The sequence below is a fragment of the Vigna umbellata genome, chromosome 11, assembly GCF_029865625.1.
Source record: "Vigna umbellata cultivar VRB3 chromosome 11, Vumbellata_1.0, whole genome shotgun sequence".
Lineage (NCBI taxonomy): Eukaryota > Viridiplantae > Streptophyta > Magnoliopsida > Fabales > Fabaceae > Vigna > Vigna umbellata.
The window spans coordinates 25,053,462-25,071,000 of NC_142175.1; the positions used below are offsets into that span (position 1 = coordinate 25,053,462).

General features: G+C 35.4%; 1 protein-coding gene and 2 long non-coding RNA genes across 3 annotated transcripts; 1 reads left to right on the forward strand and 2 right to left on the reverse strand.

Moving 5' to 3' along the window:
- Positions 1–633: 633 nt before the first annotated feature.
- LOC148191311 (uncharacterized) lies at positions 634–8,082 on the forward strand (the record flags this gene model as incomplete). Its single annotated transcript, XM_088101365.1, has 5 exons — positions 634–798; positions 900–1,079; positions 1,194–1,367; positions 1,584–1,994; positions 7,707–8,082. Coding segments are annotated over 4 exons (735 nt in total), but the record flags the coding sequence as incomplete, so codon positions are not given.
- Positions 8,083–9,221: 1,139 nt separating this feature from the next.
- On the reverse strand, positions 9,222–11,363 carry LOC148191312 (uncharacterized). Its single transcript, XR_015783073.1, has 3 exons — positions 10,489–11,363; positions 9,770–9,895; positions 9,222–9,647 (listed from the first exon to the last, which is right to left on the reverse strand). It is a non-coding gene; the product is annotated as an uncharacterized LOC148191312 (long non-coding RNA).
- Positions 11,364–13,302: 1,939 nt separating this feature from the next.
- Positions 13,303–14,653, reverse strand: LOC148191313 (uncharacterized). The gene is made up of 2 exons (XR_015783121.1): positions 14,340–14,653; positions 13,303–13,643 (listed from the first exon to the last, which is right to left on the reverse strand). It is a non-coding gene; the product is annotated as an uncharacterized LOC148191313 (long non-coding RNA).
- Positions 14,654–17,539: the final 2,886 nt, after the last annotated feature.

Consider the following 17,539-nt stretch of genomic DNA (forward strand, 5'->3'; position numbering starts at 1 on the left):
CTCGTTAGATTACTTTGGTAAGTAGTCAGTATCACATGGTTATACTACTTTGGTAAGTAGACAGAAGGATTGTTGACTGCTTTGCTTTGGTAAGTAGGCAGGTTAATAATATGTTGCATTGACTCTAGTAAATGTATTGATAGTTCTGACTTGAGAAATATTATATAGTATCAATGTAATAGTCTGTTCTTGAGTATGTTCGAGATGCAGGTATTGGACTGATTGCCACACTTGTGATATTAGTAAGATTGTGGATAATGTATATTTCTTGATTTCGTTAGCTCACCCTACTGTTTGTGTTTGTGTATGTGAATGCAATGATCGTATAATGTGTGATATTATACGGGAGCAGAAACTATTTCAGATGAATTAGCAGATGGTTCTGGACTTGCTTAGAAGATGAGAGATCTGTGGGAGAAAAAGGAGACATGGGGAATTTCTAAAATAAATCTATGTTTGAATTTCCGAACGGTGTGAAATTTTAAATTTCAGAAGTTTATGAACTGTGTGGAATTTTATTTTCAGAAGACTTGTGTTGTAATAAAGAACGTAATATTTTGTTGGTGTTGAAAAAAAAAATTTATATATGTATTTTATGGAACATAAATTGTAACACCTAATTTGGGGTGTTACATTGAGGGTAAGAATTTACTGCTTTTGAATTATTGTCAATCCCTTGTTTATTATTTATTGCGGAAGGCTAAAGGGTTATCAATAGAAGATCACCCTAAAGGGTTATCAATAGAAGATCACCCTGTTGTTCGAAGTGTTGTAGAGATAAGATTGTTTTTGGAAAAGGTATAGTTTTATCCTTCTGTGCGTTGATCTTCAAGGGCTTCCATGTGTATATTTACATTGTATTATGTGTTAAACATTTGACTTCCTGGTTTCCATTGCAGATTCGGCCAATTGACAGAAAACAACAATACCAAATCCAGAAACTAGTGCAGGCTGGTGAAAATGCAGCCAAAAGTGATATTCAAAGTACGGAGCCAGATGCGTCCAATAAGAGTGAGGATGCATCAAAGTATCGTCCCAATCCTGACATGCTACTTAGCAAAGTAGACTTAACCTTGCAGGTCAGTCAGTGTATATGTGATATTATAAATGGTGTAAAATTTGGTGTACGCAGGGTGGTAATATCTTGAAAAGGGTATTTTCCTGGTCTATCTAACTTTTATTATATGATGTAGGATGGACATGATACATATCAACCTGTAAAGTTTGCCCCTACTTCTATGGATCTAGAAAAACCTTCTAAGCATGACAGAAATGCCTTACGAAGAGAAAAAGAAATTCTGAAACAAGCTAAGCAGAGTGATTATATCAGGACATTGATGAATGATATGGAGGAAAGACCTGAAGAGGTAAAGTTATTTTTAGTGCTGAATCATTATGACTTATAGTATGCTTGGGTTTCAGTTAAACTCCTTTCAAAAGTATTTTCAGACTCAAATGTACAAAGAGAGCATCCTTCTCGAAAGTACTTTTAACTCCTAAGAATATTTTTTGAACTATTATCCGAACTTGCATTTAATGATTTTACGTAATGGTTTGTTTTGGCTGCTCACTACTCTACTCAGGTGAGGGATTTTGAGGGAGCTAGCAAAGAAGTTGATAGATTTGTCTCCAAGATGGAGAAACGCGCTCAGCAAGAGGAGGAGATGTTCACTCGTGTTCATCTTACGAAACAAGAGAGGAAGCGAGAAAAATACTTGAAGAAATCAAGAAATGGGTATGGGAAGTGTTTGGAATGTTTTCCTTTTGTTTCTCCATTCCTAACAAGTAAAAAGAATTAAATGTGTGATAGTATTTTTGTTTAAATACATTTTTTTCTCTCTTAGCTTTTGTGCTTTTTCTATTTCAGGTTGCAAGGTCTAACAGAAAGTTTCTATGATGAAATCAAAACATTACTCTTTGAAGATAGAACTGAAGAGCAAGTAATGGGATCTGGTAAAGGTAGCAGCAGAAAGAGCCGAGTACACAAGCGAAAGGTATGACATTTTATTCTTTGAAATTATTATGTGAAAATTGTAGACTACTTTTTTGAACTTCATATACGAAATTTTGTTTAAGTCGAATTATGTGGATGTGGTTTATGTATTGTTGAATCTGCATTGCATATGACCAACCAAATTATTTGATGATTGCTCTAATATCCACTGTGTGTAATAAAAAATTATTTAAATAAACTAATGTCTTATTCCTCTGGAGTAAGCGTGTAGAGTTGGTTATTTGTTGACTAGTTTTGTAATTTTCGAACCAATTTTTGGTCATGGAGAGTTTTACTATATGTACAGTTGTTTACTGATAGTTCTGAGCTGTGTGCTGAACACAATAATAAAAGTGATACTATGATACCCGCACAATACGAAATTGTTGGGAAACAGCGGTACTTGTTCCCTCCTCTGTGAACCCTAAAAATGGGCACTATGCGGAAGCGTAAAAATGAATGTGTAAATGAAAGTGTAGGCGTAGGAAAAAATAACACCAGAAATTTTAACGTGGAAAACCCTCTCGGGAAAAACCACGGGACCTAGCCCAGAAAATTATCTCCACTATGAAAGTAGGATTACAGTGTTTCTCTCACTCTCTGAGGATCTCTCTGTAAATACCTCACCCTCTCGGATGGTACACAAAACTCTCAGTTTTACACACTCACAAAACAGACTCTCTCTGTTTTTCACTCACACTACCGTGGCTTCACTTCTCTGTCTTCACCGAATTTTTCTTCTTGGTTGGTGTGTTTTGCCTTACAACCACTTCTCCTTTTATAATTGAGTTTGTACACAAAAAAACAAAAGGCTAGAAATATGGAACCATGTTTCCATGAAGTGGGAAAACATTGACCCTTAATTTAGGGTGTGGGTCCCATTCTTTGTTTTATTCCAACAAAACTCCCCCATAAAACAAAGATGGGTCTTCCATCCCTTCTTGACTTAATTTGAAGGTACCAAGATACCAGCACCTTGCAACAGTCTTCAACCTTCTTGGTTGGTATTGACTTAGTCATCATGTCAGACCAATTCAAGTCTGTATGGATTTTCTCTATCTTCAATTTCTTCTCATCCAGCGCTTCTCGTATCCAGTGATACCGCACGTCGATATGCTTCGAGCGTGAATGGAACATGGGGTTCTTGGTTAGATGAATGGTACTTTGATTATCACCATTCACCACATAATCATCTTGATCATGTCCTAATTCACTTAGGAAATTCTTCATCCATAGCATCTCTTTAGAGGCTTCAGTCACTGCTACATACTCTGCTTCAGCAATAGACAATGTCACACATTTCTGTAGTTTTGACTGCCAAGAAACAACTCCCCCTGCAAAAGTAATCAGATAACCTGATGTTGACTTCCTTGAATCGACATCTCCAGCCATGTCTGAGTCTGAATATCCGATTAGCTTTAGATCTCCATTGCCAAAACATAAGCTTCTTTTGGCAGATCCTCTTAGATACCTTAGTATCCACTTAATAGCTTCCCAATGCTCCTTTCCTGGATTCGACAGGTATCTGCTCACAACTCCTACAGCATAGCCAATATCTGGCCTTGTACAAACCATTGCATACATAAGGCTACCTACGGCAGAAGAGTAGGGTACCTTGTTCATTTCTTCCTTTTCTTCTTCATTCTTTGGACATTGAGACTTGCTGAGTTTGAAATGTCCAGCAATTGGAACACGAGCAGATTTGGCATTGTGCATGTTGAACCTTTTGAGAATCTTCTCAATATAATCTTCTTGAGATACCCACAACATTCTTTTAGAACGATCTCTGGATATTTTCATTCCAAGTATCCTCTTCACTGCACCCAAGTCTTTCATGGCAAAAGACTTACTCAATGCCTTCTTGAGAGCAGCTATTTTAGTTTTGTTCTTCCCTACAATCAACATATCATCAACATACAAGAGAAGTATGATGGACTCACCATTTTCATAATTCTTCACAAAGACGCAATGGTCTGCGGAGGTCTTCTTGAAGTTATGTTGGATCATGAAGGAATCGAATTTCTTGTACCATTGTCTTGGAGCTTGCTTCAGACCATAGAGGCTTTTCTTCAGAAGACACACCAAGTGTTCTTTGCCTGGTTCTTCAAAACCTTCTGGTTGCTTCATGTAAATTTCTTCTTCTAGGTCTCCATGTAAGAATGTTGTCTTGACGTCCAGTTGTTCAATCTCCAGGTCTAGTGTTGCTGCCAGACCGAGAATCGCTCTAATGGATGTCATCTTCACTACTGGTGAGAATATTTCATCATAGTCTATTCTTTTCTTCTAGTTGCACCCCTTCACGACAATTCGTGCTTTGTACCTTGGGCTTGGGTTGTTCTCTTCATTCTTGAGCTTGAACACCCATTTGTTCTGCAATGCTCTCCTTTCTTTTGGTAATTGTACCAAATCATAAGTCTCATTTTCCTTTAAGGATTGCATCTCTTCTTCCATGGCTTGCAACCATTTGCCTTTGTCTTTCATCTCCATTGCTTCTACAAAGCTTTGAGGTTCGCCTTCATCAGTAAAATTAACATATTCATCTGAAAAATACCTTCTTGACGGTTGCTTTTGCCTTGTTGATCGTCTCAATTGGGGTTCTTGCGGAGCATCCTCAATTGGTTGATCTTCTTCCGTCAGATTAGGTTGATCTGCTTCTTCAGCCATTTCATCAAGTTGTAACTCTGGTTCGGCTTGATGAGTCTCTCCCCCTAAGTTATTCATCACAATAGGGCTTTGATCACTTATCAGCTTAAGTGTTGGTTTCTCCACTTATGTCTTGGATTGTCTGATCTTCAAAGAATACCACATCTCTGCTTCGAACAATCTTTCTGTTTGCAGGATCCCATAATCTAAAACCAATTTCATCTCTTGGAGAACCAAGGTATATGCACTCTTTCGCCTTAGCATCGAGCTTTGCTCTTTCATCTTTCGGAATGTGAACTGATGCCTTAGATCCGAAGACTCTCAAGTTGCGATATGAGGCCTTTTTACCGGACCATACTTCTTCTGGTATCTTACCGTTTAATGGTCTTGACGGTGATAAGTTGATTAAATTAGCTGCTGTCACCACTGCCTCCTCCCAGAATGACTTGGGAAGTTTTGCATGAGACAACATGCTCCTGACCTTCTCGGCAATCGTTCTGTTGAATCTTTCAGCTACACCATTCATCTGAGGTGTCTTGGGAGGTACTTTCTCATGTCTGATCCCATGAGTCTTGCAATAGTGCTCAAACGGACCTCTGTACTCTCCACCATTATCACTTCTCAGACATTTCAACTTTCTACCAGTTTCACGTTCAACTGAGGCGTGAAACTCCTTGAAGATTCGTAGAACTTCATCTTTTCTCTTCAATGGATAGACCCACAATTTTCTGGAGTGGTCATCAATGAAGGTAACAAAATATTGAGCACCACCAAGGGACTTTTCAGATGTTGAACAAACATCTGAGTGTACAAGATCCAAAATATGCTCTTTTCTTCTTCCATTTTCAGATCTACGGAAGGACACTCTATGCTGCTTACCTGCTAGGCAGTCTTCACATAATTCAAGTGGTTGTCCTTTTATACTTTGGAGATGATCTTTCGCAAGGATCTCTAATCCTTTCTCGCTCATGTGGCCCAGTCTTTTGTGCCACAACTCCTTACTTTCTTCTTGAGCGACATTTGTCTCTCCTTTGTATATTTTTCCTTGCATGCAATACAAGGAGCCTTCCTTCTTGCCACGAGCAACAATCATGCTTCCTCGGCTAAGTTTCCATTTTCCATCTCCAAACTGGTTGTTCATTCCAGCATCATCTAGCTTACCAACTGAGATAAGGTTTAGACGCATCTCTGGTACATGTCTTACCTCCTTCAGCACAAGTTTGTTTCCATTTTCTGTCGTCAAAGTCACTTCTCCTATGCCCACAATTTTGCTTGTGACATGATTACCCATCTTCACTGTTCCAAAGTCTCCTTTTCGATAGGATGAGAAGAATCCCTCATGAGGAGTAACATGGAAAGATGCTCCAGTATCTACTATCCAAGTGCAGTCATCAAAAGCAATATTTAGATAGTTTACCTCAGTGATAAGGAACACATTCTCATCATTTGATACCACCGCTGTTGTGGTCTTTTCCTCCAACTTCTTTTTGGGATCTACCATATCAAGGTGTACAGTTCCATTCTTCTGATCTCTCTTCAGGAATCTACATTCTGGCTTCTTGTGACCATCTTTTCCACAATAAAAGCATGTCAGACCTTTAGAACGAGACTTGAATCTTCCTCGTGACTTTTCACGTTTTCCTTTGCTTCTGTTTTCACTCCTTCCTCTATTCTCAACAACATTGGCTTCTGAGTGACTACTCGATCCCCTTTCTTTCCTTCTGGATTCTTCATTCAGTAAACTGTCTATGATGTTATCCAGACTGAGCTTTCCATCTGGTGCTGAGTTACTAAGAGTGACCACCAATGTGTCCCAGCTCTCAGGTAGAGAACTAAGGAGTAAAAGAGCCTATAATTCATCATCAATTTTCATATCTGCTTTCATTAACTGGTTCACAATACCTTTGAAGGTATTGAGATGCTCGATCATATTCTGGTCGTCAGAGTACTCCAACTTTACGAGTCGTTTGACTAGGTGAGCTTTGTTCTTGGGAGTCTTCTTTTGAATCATTGATTCAAGCTTTGTCCATAACTCATACGCATTGGTATAAGTCGATACATGCTCAAAGAGACTTCTGTCGATGTATTTCCGAATCATAGCCACTGCCTTTCGATTCAGAATCTCCCAGTCTTTTTCGGTCTTCCCTTCCGGAATTTCCAGATTTGTGATCGGCTCATACAAATCCTTGCAGTATAGATGATCTTCCATCATCGGCTTCCAGTAGGAGTAATTATCCGCAGTTAGCTTGAACATGTCTCCTTCCATCTTGAGTTTCACAGGACCGTGACTTTTTCGAACCGGTAGCTCTGATACCACTGCTGGGAAACAGCGGTACTTGTTCCCTCCTCTGTGAACCCCAAAAATGGGCACTATGCGGAAGCGTAAAAATGAATGTGTTAATGAAAGTGTAGGCATAGGGAAAAATAACACCAGAAATTATAACGTGGAAAACCCTCTCGGGAAAAACCACGGGACCTAGTCCAAAAAATTATCTCCACTATGAAAGTAGGATTACAATGTTTCTCTCACTCTCTGAGGATCTCTCTGTAAATACCTCACCCTCTCGGATGGTACACAAAACTCTCAGTTTTACACACTCACAAAACAGATTCTCTCTGTTTTTCACTCACACTACCGTGGCTTCACTTCTCTCTCTCTTCATCGAATTTTTCTTCTTGGTTGGTGTATTTTGCCTTACAACCACTTCTCCTTTTATAATTGAGTTTGTACACATAAAACAAAAGGCTAGAAACATGGAGGCTAGAAACATGGAACCATGTTTCCATGAAGTGGGAAAACATTGACCCTTAATTTAGAGTGTGGGTCCCATTCTTTGTTTTATTCCAACAAAAATAAAGTTAAAAATGCCCCTTGAGGGAATTTGCTCACCACCAACACAAATTTTGTATGTATTTGAAAATTTGAGTTTTATCCATCAACAGATACACACTTTCCCCTCCCTTATGCTTGGCTTTTAATTTGAAAAAGGACTTTTTAGTGTATGCATTATCAACCGACGTGATTGCATTGTACTGTTACAGAGAACTAACAATTTTGGCTTCTTTGCAGAGGAAACACTGAAGGAGGAGATTTAGGATTTTGACCTAATGGGTTATGGGAGACTGACCACCGCATGCTGTTGGAGGAAGTAATATTAGGTTGAATGCAAAGGAAATGTAAAAGCTAGTGTTGGGTATTGGGGAATTCCTTCATGTTTATAGATTTATGTTTGTAGGTTTATTTTTGTACTTTATTGCCATCCTAATTAGCTGGTGCCCAATGGGGAACGTGGATTGGAGATTTTGGAAGCGATGAAATAGTGTTTTTTGGTTTATTATTACCATTGCACATCCAATTATGTGATGCACGTCTTTTTTGGTTTTACCTTTATGTCCGAGTGGAAAAATGCATAGATATTAAACTGAATATATTTTTTAATTTGTTATTTCACGGGTCTAGGCCATTGGTTGGTTCTTTTGTACATGACCCAATAGTTTCTCGTATTGTGCTAGATGATAATCAAATATAAGAGTTAGTTTGATAGTCATGAGAAGATAACACCATATAATAAGATTTTGATAAACATTTAATATTTGATGTATATCATACTTAAAACACAAATATGTTGCAAGATTGGAGGCAATAATAATGGTGGTTATAATGATAAATATAAAGAACCAAAATAGTGAAACAATATAACAACTACATTATCTAATTAACCAAAACTTAAATAACATTCAATTTAAAAACATATAGAAAATTTGATCACATAATAAATCGGACTCAATTGAAAATTCTCCTCATGAGAAACTAATATAATAATGAGATAATACTAATAATAATGAGAATAGTGATGATAATCCTAAGGATAATGATGAGGATAAGAATAATTATGGTGACAATGAGAAAAAAAGGGTGAGAGTGAGTGTAGTAATGTTGATAGATTTGATGGTTATTGCTTGTGGTCATGATATAGTGACAGAGGAATCATGGTAATACTGATAGTTAAGATTATACATGAAATGACAACCTACCATGCAAGATAAATAACAAGACAATAAATTGGATAAGGTGATTATTATCCTATCATATTCTATCTGGACCTAAAGTATTGCATTGTATAACATGGCAGCTAACAAAACTTTAGCTTGGAAGTCATATATAATTATTAACCGGGTGGCTTTTCATTGAAATACCTGCTCGGACAAGTTTTTCTACACATTTCTTAATGGAAAAATAGGAAATAAATAAATAAATTTAATTTCTCTTCAACTAAGATTAACTTGTACACAAGTTACAAGTAAAAGAATTAGATACAATATATGGAAAAAGTTATAAAATTTATAACTTAGCTTACCACATAAGCTAATTTAATTTGTAAAAAAATCTAATTCCAATTTTCCTTTTTATATTTGTCTCCAAGAAGGAGCTTGTATTGAAATTTATATAAACATGCCTCAACTCTAAATATTGTGTTAAAAAGCGAATTTAAAAAAGATCACTTAAAAATGTTCGCACCTTGCATTTCTGTCAAATGCATTTTTCTGTTATGTATTAATGTACATGAAAATATACCAGAACAAGTGATGAGAGATATATGCATAATCTTAAGTTACAATAATCCAGTGGAAGAACGAGGAAGTCAGCCATCATAAAGCAACTAAGTGACACTCAAAAGTGGAAACCGAACAAATTTTCGGCTCAAAAGAATAATCGCAAGGATAGTGAGTATGTATAATTCGAGCACGTTGGAGAAAATATATTTCACCGTGAACAGTAGTACCTGGAGGCTGCTGATATTCTTTTGGGCAGGGTGCCCAGCCGATAGTTCATCCTCAGAACTGGGACGGTTTCAGTCCACTTCAGAGCTGTTCCTCACAGGTCGAGATGTGTTGTACAGTAAGAGACCACACAGAAGAATTCCACAGCCAAGCAAAAAAAATGGGCTCAAGCTTGTTCCCTCGGGAAGATATGGTAATGGTAGAGAAAGAATATAAACAGATATAGGCACTGCAAAAATCATAAGCAAACGTAAGCTAAAAAACTATTAAGAAAACCTGAGGTACAAAAGACCTTACGATTCATAGTTTAGAATGCAACAAAGAAGAGTGAGATGCAATGATAACGAGTACCTGACAACATTACTAGAAGAGAAGATACAACTGCAGAAGAAGTTTTTACTGCATTAAGGAGGGATATGTTGAATGCCAAATTGGTAATTATGTAAAGCAGTGGAAGTAGGGGAGCGCCATCACAACCTAAGCCAGAAATTGAAGAGGAATACACATTATATTAAAACTTAAACACAAAAGAAAGTTAAACCAAGGTTCAAAATCATCTAAAGGGTACAAGACAAAAACTATATATAAATTTATTGATTTCTTACAATTATGAGTTTTAATTGTTTTATATAAAAATGTTAGAAATAACTAAACTCCAAGTAATCTAGTTATAGACGGGGTTAAATCATTGCTTATATACTATTCGGCCTTTTACCTGAAGGACCAAAAGCATCTATAATCCTAGTACATAAAAGGTAAGGTATCGAATATGACATGAACCTTGTGATAGCCACAAGATCTACCCATCGAGATAAGAAAACCCAATGACATATAGACCCACTTCAAATTCCATACCATTAATTAAAACTTGCCCTTGTTATTTTATTTATTAATGCAATTTTGAAAATTCAAGGTCATAAACCCAGGAAAATAATCATACATACACATAGTAACTAATCTTGATAGTGTTTTAACAACAGAAGGTGTAATAAGAAACGCAGACAAGTACTAGAAAACCACGTGAGGATATATATGTATAATTGCATTGCTACCAATTTATTAGATCTTACCTGGTTTACCTAGAAAACAACCGGCACCGCTTTTAAAATATGAAGGAAGTTCAGCAAATGGTATGCCTTTCAATTTTGAAAGTAAAGGCAGAGACAGAAATACGAAAAGAGCCTACAACAAATATCACGTAAACCATAAATGTACCTTTCAATAATTAATCAATTAATAAACATAAACAAGAGACTATCTGGAACTTGCGCCAATAACCATTAGGAAAATTGCCTTGCCAATAAACAACTCAAGTAAGGACCTAATAAATAAGTATTTATTACGTAAACATTTAGGTGTAAGTTGTACTTACAATTGAAGAAGAAATAGGAATAATCAGTTTTCAGGAGCTATTCTAGAAGTTTGTTGTCATAAATTGAAAAACAGCTTATGAACCTATCATCTCATAAATTCTCCAAAACACCTATATGCTTATATTATAAGTTATACCCAAATAAGTTTCAAATTAGCTCTTCCACCCTAAAATGAAGGAGGGCTGCTTATGAAAACTTCAGAAGAAGAAAAACACACTGCCAAGTATCGAAAGCTGACAGAGTATCACATCTCCATTTTGATAAAAATTAGAGATGTGCACAAACTAATCCAAATGAATTCAGACAGAAAAAATTGAACTAAAATAGAAAACCAACTTTTCCATTGGATTGGATATAAAGTCTGTTTTTATTTATTTATTTTTTTCATTTTTATCGTCCCTGTCTGTTTTTTTTTTCATTTTTATCGAAGTTAGAGGTGTGCATATAAACCAATCCAATACATACAGTAAAAAAGGAACTAAAAGAAAGAAAGCCAACTTTTCCTTCGGTTTAGATAGTCTCTATTTTGATTAAGGTTAGAGATGTTCATATACCAATCCAACTGAATACAGACAGTAAAATGAATTAAATAAAAAGAAAATGAATATACGCCATTTGGTCAATATTGGGTAGTGAACATGTATCATTTAGGATGGTTTGTTGAGATCAGTGTAATCGACACACATACCCATTTGTCGTTGACCTTCTTTAGCGAGCCATGTGGTGTAAGTAACCTCTTTAATGAATCCGTCTTCGAGGAGTGTTGTTACCTCCTTCTTGGTTGCAGTTCAACGTTCTTTATTGAACTTTCCCTTCCTTTGGGCCACAAGTTTGGCCTATAAAAGGATGGACGGGTGGTGGTACATAAATGAAAGGTCAATGCTTGGCATGTTGGTTGGGGACCAAGCGAATAAATTCGTGTTTTGTTTGAGGACTTATACTATCCGATTGCAAACATGTTCGTCCAAGTTGTGGCCGACCTTGGTGACTTGGGACAATAGGATTCCCAAGGTATAGTTTTGCATCGATTCACTAAATAAAGGTCGTCTATCATCCGATATTTTTTTAACATGTTTAATTGTGAATACTCCTATTTTTTTTATATAAATAGAGGAAGATCTGGTCGGGAGTAAAAAAGTTTTTCCAACATTTATCGATTAGTAAGAAAATGTCAATGTGAAAACATATTGTCAAAAGGCTAATCGTTTACCCGGTAAACAACGGATCAATAAGGTTTCCAATTGGCTTATTACGCAAAAAGAATGTTATTTTTTTAAAAGATATATAAGGAGTATTTTTTTTTAAATCAAAGACTTTTTTTTTCTATTCTACTCCTCTTATTCTATTAGAAATTTTGTTGAGTCCTTTGTCTAGATAAAATAAAAATAATAAAAACTCTAAATATATAGATTAACACCAAGTCATTTCCAATTTTAACATAAAAGATATTAACATTATTTATTGTTAAATTATAAAAATAAAAGAAATATAAAATTTAACTTAAAAAAATATTTAACATTGTATATTATGTGATAAAATATTACTAATGTACTTATTAAATAAATATATTTAAGAAAACGAAATACATCCGTCCAAATGATTTAAAGCATAACCCAACAACTTATAGAATTTATTTTCAAATTCTAAACATCGAATAAATTAAAAATAAATTGAACGAGGATGTATCTAGGGCAGTTAAAAAATGAATTTTATTTTAATAATAATTTTTTTTTGTTATAGTCGGGTCATAACATATATATATATATATATATATATATATATATATATATATATATATATATATGAGGTTGTAGTTTTTTTTCAGTTGATACATTTTAGCAGAGTGTACGGAATTTTAGTAGATAAAAATAACCTCATATATTATGGATTTTAAGTTTTAAGGTTAAGGGTATTTGAATAATTTTCATTTTTAAAACTAAAAAGACAAGAAACTTCCAAACCTTTATTCACCTCTATTTTATCTCTTATTCTTCTCAATCTTCATTTCTCTCAACCCTTTCTCTTTCACCTCTCTCACTCTAACATTTTCTCCATCATCTCTAGTAGTTCCAATGGAAAAAATTAGAAACACTCACATTTCTCACTAATCCAATTTGTTTATTTCTCATCTCCGTCATTTCTCACATCCACACACACAATTCGTGACACCGCTATTTGTTTTTCGTTAAACTGTTTTCCACTTTAATAACAAAATAATTGATGAAAATTATTCAAATATCATTGACCTTGAAACTTAGATACCATAATATATTGTCTACTAAAATTCAGTACACTCTGCTAAAATATATCAACTAACTGAAAAAAAAAAGAGCTTATGTATGTTAGCAAACCAATTGTTTTGATAAGTTTTCTTAAAAATAGTTTTGACACAACTACTTTTATTTGACAGAACAAAGGATTTAGATTTTACATAAACATAAAACATATAATAAGGCTAAAAAGAAAAAAAATATATTAAGACACATCGCATCGTGCTGAGTAAGTGCCCAATGAAATGAAAATCCAACTATTATTTTTATTTGGTGCATTATTGTTTTTGTAAGATGTGTGGCATCCCAATTATATACGTCATGCATATATAATAAAGACGTCATCATGCATAATATAGGAAAGCAGTCAAGAGTAATTAAGGATTACAGTCATCCTTAGAATAGTGCGAAATTGACAACTAGAGTATTAGAATTTCTTCCTAGAAAATACGGAAAATTTAAAACTTTAAATACTCAAAAGTTTTTCGAAATAACATGAAATCATGGAATAAAACTAGCAAATCTAAGCTGCAACACTGCCGTCTCCCTCAAGAGTTGCTCCCAAAGTATCCTCTTCGCCATCTCCTCCCATCCAAGTGGATGATCATCGCCAAAGAAACATACACAAGCAATACAAACAAGCAAGGGTGAGCTAGATATAAAAATCATGTTATACAATCTCACACGACGTGCAAAAGTCATCAAAACATGGTAAACTGACATCACAAGACTTGTTACTTTATACCCCGACCCGTTGCTTTATAGACCGACTCGTCCAGACTAGAATGATTACCGAGCTATGGCGGGTTATGCACTCGTGGTGGCCTCTACTGCTTTGCAAAGCCATTGCCAATGGGTTCCACCCTACCACCCTCACGAGGTTAGTCCGTTTCGCGCCTTGGAGCATCCTGGAAGCCTCCAAGACTAGAACCTCCTGCTACTCCTCACCACATGGATCAATCCTCTCTACTTGAGAATGAAAGATCATTGGAGCGTCAGGAAAACCCCTAAGACTGAGCTACCATGCAATCATTCTATACACCCCAAATCACCACCATGTATCCTCTCCTTGAGGATCATGGAATTACGTCCACCACCATGTATCCTCTCCTTGAGGATCATGGAATTACGTCCATGAATCATATTGTTACTTTGAAACTTAACCCAAGTCATGAAGTCACTCTAAATATAAAATTTGTTCATCAACGACAGTATATTATGGATTTCAGTACACGCATAGTTCATACAATCCAGAGAAAAAGATCTAGCTCCCCTTACCTCTTGAAGACTTCCTTTGTGAATCTTGAATCTATTCCTCCCAAGACTTGTAGTACCAAGGCCTCCTTGCAATTCCAGAGCTCTCAACTTCACCTCTCACAGATTTTTGCAGCAAAACCCCATTTCCTCCTCTCAGTATTTTTAAAGCCAAGTCTTGCTTCCCTTGTTGTGCTCTCTGAACGGTGCAGAATGAAAGAAAGGGATTCTCTGAGTGCTGCTCTCCACTGCCAAATAAAGAAAGAAACCCACTTCTTTCATTGGGACGGCTGGTGCTTCCAAACATGATTGTGCTTCTATAATGCAAGCAATGAGTGACTGCCCTGCTCCCACCACTTTCTTTTAAAAACGTGCGGTCCTTACAATCTGGTTCTTAAATTTAAAACTTAAACTTTATAAAACCATCTTATTTAAATATGATATTGATATGCATAAAATTTAAAACTCGGCATCTAAATAAAACCTTAAGATCCAGTAATAAGAAAATGATTTTATTCAAATACCAATAATCAACAGAAAATATAATTACGAAGAACTTTATTTAGAGTAAAAATTTATAAAGTTCTTAAGAGTGATGTAATACATTTGATTCAGCAACAAAAAAGTAAATTAAAATCTCATAATATAATTCCTCAAATGTGATCATCTTACACACCATAAAAATAAAGATATTGCTATCACTTTAAAATTGAAGATCTTGTGTTTTACTATTAAAAATTTAATATACTATTGTATTTATTCGAATAATAATTTTAACAGCACTATTTTGAAGAAAACTTCACTTTTTATTATTTTTCAGTGAAATTTACATAGATAAAAAGGATAGAGTGAAGTTGTTTTATAAATATTTTCACAAATTTCATCCAACAATAATCCAATAATTACTATAAAAAATATATATACTAGTAGCATTTATTTTACTTAGCAGAAATGACTCAAGTTGGTTGAAAGTAAGAACAACACTGTTTGGCATGGCATTCTATTCAACGTCGTCGTTCCGTTGCAGTTTCGCGCTCTGCAATCCGAAGCTGCAGCATCTCGTTTCAATGTCACTGTCTTCGAAGCTACCGTTGCACTTTTCCGGCAACGCTCGATTCAACCGCAACCATGTCCACCACCACCCAACCGCATTCAGAATTCGTGCTTCAAACGCAAGTTCATCGGGAAGTGGCACCAACCTCGTCTTATTGAGCTCCACTGTCACCGTTACAACAGCGGTAGCCAATCGCGTGCTTTACAAATTGGCCCTTGTTCCCATGAAAGAATACCTTTTTTTCTTTGGGATTGGTTGCTGGAATGTCTGCTGGAGGTACTGACTTTGCTTGTGTTTTAGTCTTTAACCGTGTTTTATTTCCATGCCACTAAGATTTTTATACTTTCAATCAAGCAGAGATGATCTTATAATAGTTACTATAAAGCTCAACAAATTTTCTATACTTGACTGTAGATGCAATGTAAATATTTTTATAATGTCACAGTGTGAATGAAATTAAACTCCTTCTAGTGGTTTTTTAATTGATTAAAAGCTTTTAATGGTGTCTATTGAGTGTTCAGTATCTCACCGCACTCCTATTTATAAGACCCATTTTTTTTATAATGTTGAGGGTGTGCGTGTAGAATGACTGCAATTTTAGCCACATTAAAAAAAAAGTTATAAATTAACTTATGTTCTCACATTTCAATGAAGTATTAATTCTTTTCTTCAAATTAATTGGTTTCTATTTCTTATTAAAAATAATATATTTATTGGATAGAGCGAAGCTATTTCAGTAAAATTGTTTAAAAAGGTGATGTAGCTATTGTTGCTCTTAATAGATGTGCAATACCTTAAAGTGCAGCCATTGTGGAACAGAGGGAGTACCATGGTCGCACATCCCATTGGAGTTGTCTGAGCTTTTGACTAAATAAATAATATGTTAGGTTTTATAGTGTTAATAGTCAGTAATAGAGGAGTGTGAAATGAAAAAAGTGACTGTGACGTTTGAAATGTTTCTAGAGGAAAGAACAAAAGCGGAGGTTGCAATTTTTTTGTGATGAGTACTTTGAAAATGAGTTTCCACCTTCTGCCAAGCTACAATGAATTAAAATCAACATCTTTCCATTTTAACTCTGCTCTTAATTTTCTGCCAAACATACCCTTCGTGTTTGTTTTCAATGTTTCTGAAATGAATGTTGATTACCCTCTGCAGCCTTACCTCCTGGACCAGTCATACCCATATTGAATCAGGTATCTGAAATATTTTGAGCAGCCCTTTTCATTGAAGGATGAGAGGGGGTGACAAACAAAAATACATGTTTGTCTTTCTTTAAAATAGTATACATCTGCCGTTTATTTTATGTAGCTGTGGAGTGTACTTTTTTTTTTCTGATTTGCATTTGGCATACTTTTGGTAAGGTCTTGTTTGAGAAGATCTTCTTTTGTTTTACATGACGCAGATGTCATACTACACAGCAACAGTTAAGATTTGAGAATTTGATTGAAATGAAGTACCATTGATTCAGTGTAGTCAATGGCTTCTGAGAAGCATGATGGTTTTTTGTAATATATTCAGAATAGGGGACCTTATAGCACTGATCAATGATTTAAACCGGCAAATTTATTGGTAATAACAATAAATCATAGAGTTGACTTTTATTAACTTGTAGCATCATAGAAACTAAGACTTTTGTTTCTCACTACTGACCAAAGGTTTTCTAAAACCTATCACTCTCATTTTTTGTCTTTCAAAAATATTTTGATACAACCAGCATCTTCCAGTTTACTTTTTCAAGGACAGTCCATTCTTGTTCATGGATTTAGCTGCCCTGTCTCTCACTCTGATGGCATCGCACATAAAGCATTTCATTGCCATATTTATAGTATCACGTAGCAGTCACTTCTAAAGTGTAGGAGGCTTATTATTTTTAAACTTATTCAGTATGTTCTGATGGCATGGCTACATTTGTGGTTTGTGCTCTGGGCCTGTCCTTTTATTCCAACTAAGAAGGAAGAGAATGATAATATTGCTGTAAAATCTGTGGTATCTTCTCCCATTCATCACTGGTGGCTATTTGTGACTTATGCATTGGCTGAGACTTTATTATTACATACGTTATTTTAATGCATCATTATGTGTAATATTGATTTCTCAAAATCCAGTTTATGAATTTGTTAGGGCCTGGCGAGTGTACGAGAGAAGAAGATATAGGAGGGATAGGGGAGA